General features: G+C 39.9%; 1 protein-coding gene across 1 annotated transcript; it reads right to left on the bottom strand.

Annotated features, from left to right (window-relative positions):
* Positions 2491-3278, bottom strand: LOC107611243 (AAC-rich mRNA clone AAC11 protein-like). The gene is made up of 2 exons (XM_016313194.1): positions 2990-3278; positions 2491-2915 (listed from the first exon to the last, which is right to left on the bottom strand). Exons 1-2 carry the CDS (start codon positions 3276-3278, stop codon positions 2491-2493), a joined length of 714 nt encoding a protein of 237 aa, XP_016168680.1.

Raw genomic sequence — 3490 nt, 5'->3', positions numbered from 1 at the left:
ATCGGCTGAACTAGTGCCTCGAGAAGTCCCCAACGAAATCGTGGATTAACCGTTTGAGAGATGTAAATCCATAGCTGTTGGTTCATGCTTTCCGGTAAAGTATTCACATTAACCCACATAGACGCAGGTGTTTTTCAGGCACGTTTGTCTTAGTGTGATGAACAGATCTGATTTGTCAGATCATCTTGTTAATCATGATGAAGATCGGAATATACATCTTAGAGATAGATCAGACACGGATTGAAGAAGAAAAAATAGTACTTTTATTAATTTATAGGACTCAGTAGGGCTCCTCCCCTCAACCTAGGAGGTTTAGAAACTCATACTGAGGTGTACAACAATGGTGAAAATGAAAATAAAGAGAAAAGTGATGAAAAATTGTTGATGATGATGTTAAAAGTCTCTTAAATACTAAACTAGTGACTAGTAAGGGTACAACAGTCTTTTTAGTGCTAAAATCTACTTCTAAGGCCCACTTGGTAAGTGTTTGGGCTGAGATGGATGAGATCCACGTGCTATGAGGTCTTCTGGATGTGAAACACCAGCTAGGGAGTCATCTCTGGACTTTTGGATATTGGGCTTTGCTTCCTTGGGCACTGGACGCCAGAAAGGACAGGAAGCTGGTGTTAGGCGCCGGTTTCAGGCCTTCTAATCCGAAATAACATATAGACTATTATATATTTCTGGAAATCTCTGGAAGTCAGCTTTCCATAGCCATTAAGAGAGGTCGGTTTGGATTTTTGTAGCTCCAAAAAATCTTTTTCGAATGCGAGTAAGTCAGATCTGGACAGCATCTGCAGTGCTTTCTCTGTCTCTGAATCAGACTTTTGCTCCATCTCCTCAAATTCAGCCGAAAAATACCTGAAAAAGATACAAAAACACACAAACTCAAAGTGGAATCTAAAAATGTAAATTTAACACTAAAACCTGTAAAAACTTAATAAAAATTAAATAAAACCTATTAAAAACTATGTGAAAACTAAGCCAAAAAGCATATAAAATATCCGCTCGTCAGGTGTCTTGTTTGATAATCTCTATCTATTCCCTTGAAAGGATCTTGCTCACAGTATAGTATCCAGTAAGATGTGGAGATGTTTCAACTTGTTGATAGACTAGCCTCACTTTGTCTCCTGGTGAGAATCCTTCAGTTGGAATATTCTTATTCTTCCATCCTTTAGGCACCCTTTTCTTGCTGTTCTTCCCCTTTTTTAATGACTCTTCCTTCTTGCCAAGCTCAATGTCAGGAGCTTTCTTATTAGTTGTCACTACCAGGGTCTTTGCTTGTAGTTCTTCTTCAGCTTTTCTATCTTCTTGAACCTTCTGCCCCTCTTCAGTTTCTTTCTTCTCCCCCAAGGATGAGTTTATGAGTCTTAGAGATGACTCCTTGGGCTTATCCTTCCAGCCTAAGTTTTCATCCTCAATCCTCATGCAATTTTCTTTTTCAGCAAGGTGCTGTATTGCTTTAAAAACATTGAGGGTTATCTGTTCATCATGTGCTCTCAGAATTATTTTTCCTTTTTTCACATCAATAATCGCCCTTGCTATGGCCAGAAACGGTCTTCCAAGAATGATTGAGTCACTTTCTTCCTCATCTATGTCCAGAATTACAAAGTTCACAGAGAAAATGAATTTTCTAACCTTAACTAGAAGGTTCTCTACCACTCCATTGGGTATAATAAGGGATCTATCGGCCAGTTGTAGTGACATCCTTGTGGGCTTCACCTCCTCTATTGACAGCTTCCTCATCATAGAAAGTGGCATCAAATTGATGTTGGATCCCAAGTCACATAATGCTTTGTCAATTGGTATGTTCCTAATGGTGCATGGTATGAAAAAGCTTCATGGATCCTTGAGTTTGGGTGGCAAACCTTTTTAGATCACAGCACTACATTCCTGGGTGAGGATCATAGCTTTCTTCTCCTTCCAGCTCTTTTTCTTGGTGATGAGTTCCTTGAGAAACTTTGCATAAAGTGGCATTTGTTCTAAGGCTTCAACTAGTGGAATGTTGATTTCCAATTTCCTGAAAATCTCTAAGAACTTAGGGAATTGTTGGTCTTTCATCTCCTTGTGCAATCTCAAAGGGTAAGGTAGTTGAGGAGCATATGGTTTCACTTCTTCTTTCTTTTTTTGTGTTTATGACTCTGAGACTTGCTTGCCTTTCTTTGGAGCTTGTGGTTCATCATCCTTCTTGGGATCCACCTTATCATTTTCCTCAATCTCTATCTCTTCCTTGCTGTCAACCTTGTTGTCCTTTCCCAATGTTTTATCACTCCTAAGCTGTATGGCTTTGCATTCCTCCTTTGGATTAGGGATGGTGTCACTTGGGAAGGCATTAATTAGCCTCTCAGCAGGTTGCTTGGATAGTCTCCGTATTTGTCTTTCAAGGTTTCTCATTGATGCTTCATAATTCTTTCTTTCCATCTCTTGGTTCTTCATAAGCTTTTCCATCATAATCTCTAGATTAGAGATTCTTTAAGACTCTTGATGTGGCTAGGGTTGTGGATGAGTTGGTTGTTGATGGAAGTTGGTTGGGTTGTTTGCAGGGTTATTTTGTGGGTAGAATGTGGATGTGGAGACATTATTTTGTGGTTTTCTGTATGGATTGTTGTTAGTGGGGTGATGGTTTTGGTTGCTTGTGTTGCGAAAGTTATTGGGATTAGAGTTCCTCTGCCATTGGTTCTGGTTGTCTCCCCAACTCAAGTTGGGATGGTTCCTCCATGAGGAGATGTATGTGTCCCCATGAAAGTCATTGTGGGAAGAGCTTGTGTTGTGCATATACTTGACTTGCTCAGGCTGCTGCTCATTATTGTATGCCTCAAAGCTTTCTTCATTTTGGCTCCATGCATTTGGAACTTGTCTTGTTGTGCTAATTACAGCCAATTGTAGTACACTATCCTTTTTGCCATCATTTCCATCTGCTATTGAATTTGTTGATGCATTAGCTTGTTATGGGCTAGGATAGCATCCACACCCTCAAGCTCATATATACCTCTCTTTGGAGTTGCTTGTCTCTCCGAGGAGTAAAAGTACTGGTTGTTAGCCACCATGTCTATTAGATCATGTGCCTCCTCTAGAGTTTTCATCATTTGAAGTGGCCCTCCTGAAGAATAATCTAATGCCTTTCTTGATTTCATAGAGAGGCCTTCATAGAAGTTATGGAGCTTCACCCATTCACCGAACATATTCGAAGGACATCTTCTAATCAGTGCCTTATACCTCTCCCAAGCCTGATACAATGATTTTGCCTCCAATTGTCTGAAAGTTTGCACGTCAGTCATGAGCTTGATAATTTTTTGAGGGGGGTAGAACTTGGCCAAGAACTTGTTAACCAAGTCATCCCAATTTATGATGCTCTCCTTAGGGAAGGTTTCCAATCACTGAGTTTCTTTGTCCCTTAGAGAGAAGGGAAATAACAGTAGCTTATAGATATCTGGGTGTACTCCATTAGTTTTGACAGTGTCACATATCCTCAGAAAAACAGATAAGTGTT

The sequence above is a fragment of the Arachis ipaensis genome, chromosome B08 (assembly GCF_000816755.2).
Source record: "Arachis ipaensis cultivar K30076 chromosome B08, Araip1.1, whole genome shotgun sequence".
Lineage (NCBI taxonomy): Eukaryota > Viridiplantae > Streptophyta > Magnoliopsida > Fabales > Fabaceae > Arachis > Arachis ipaensis.
The sequence above is the reverse complement of the archived record's forward strand: the minus strand, read 5'-3'. Positions and strand labels throughout refer to the sequence as shown.

What these genes read in the sequence shown, in the direction of transcription:
- LOC107611243 (XM_016313194.1), bottom strand. Translation starts at nt 3,278, where the DNA reads ATGACTGACGTGCAAACTTTCAGACAATTGGAGGCAAAATCATTGTAT. An exon ending in ACAAGCAACTCCAAAGAGAG is followed by an intron (nt 2,916 to 2,989) that starts GTATATATGAGC and finishes ATTCAATAGCAG; the next exon opens with ATGGAAATGATGGCAAAAAG.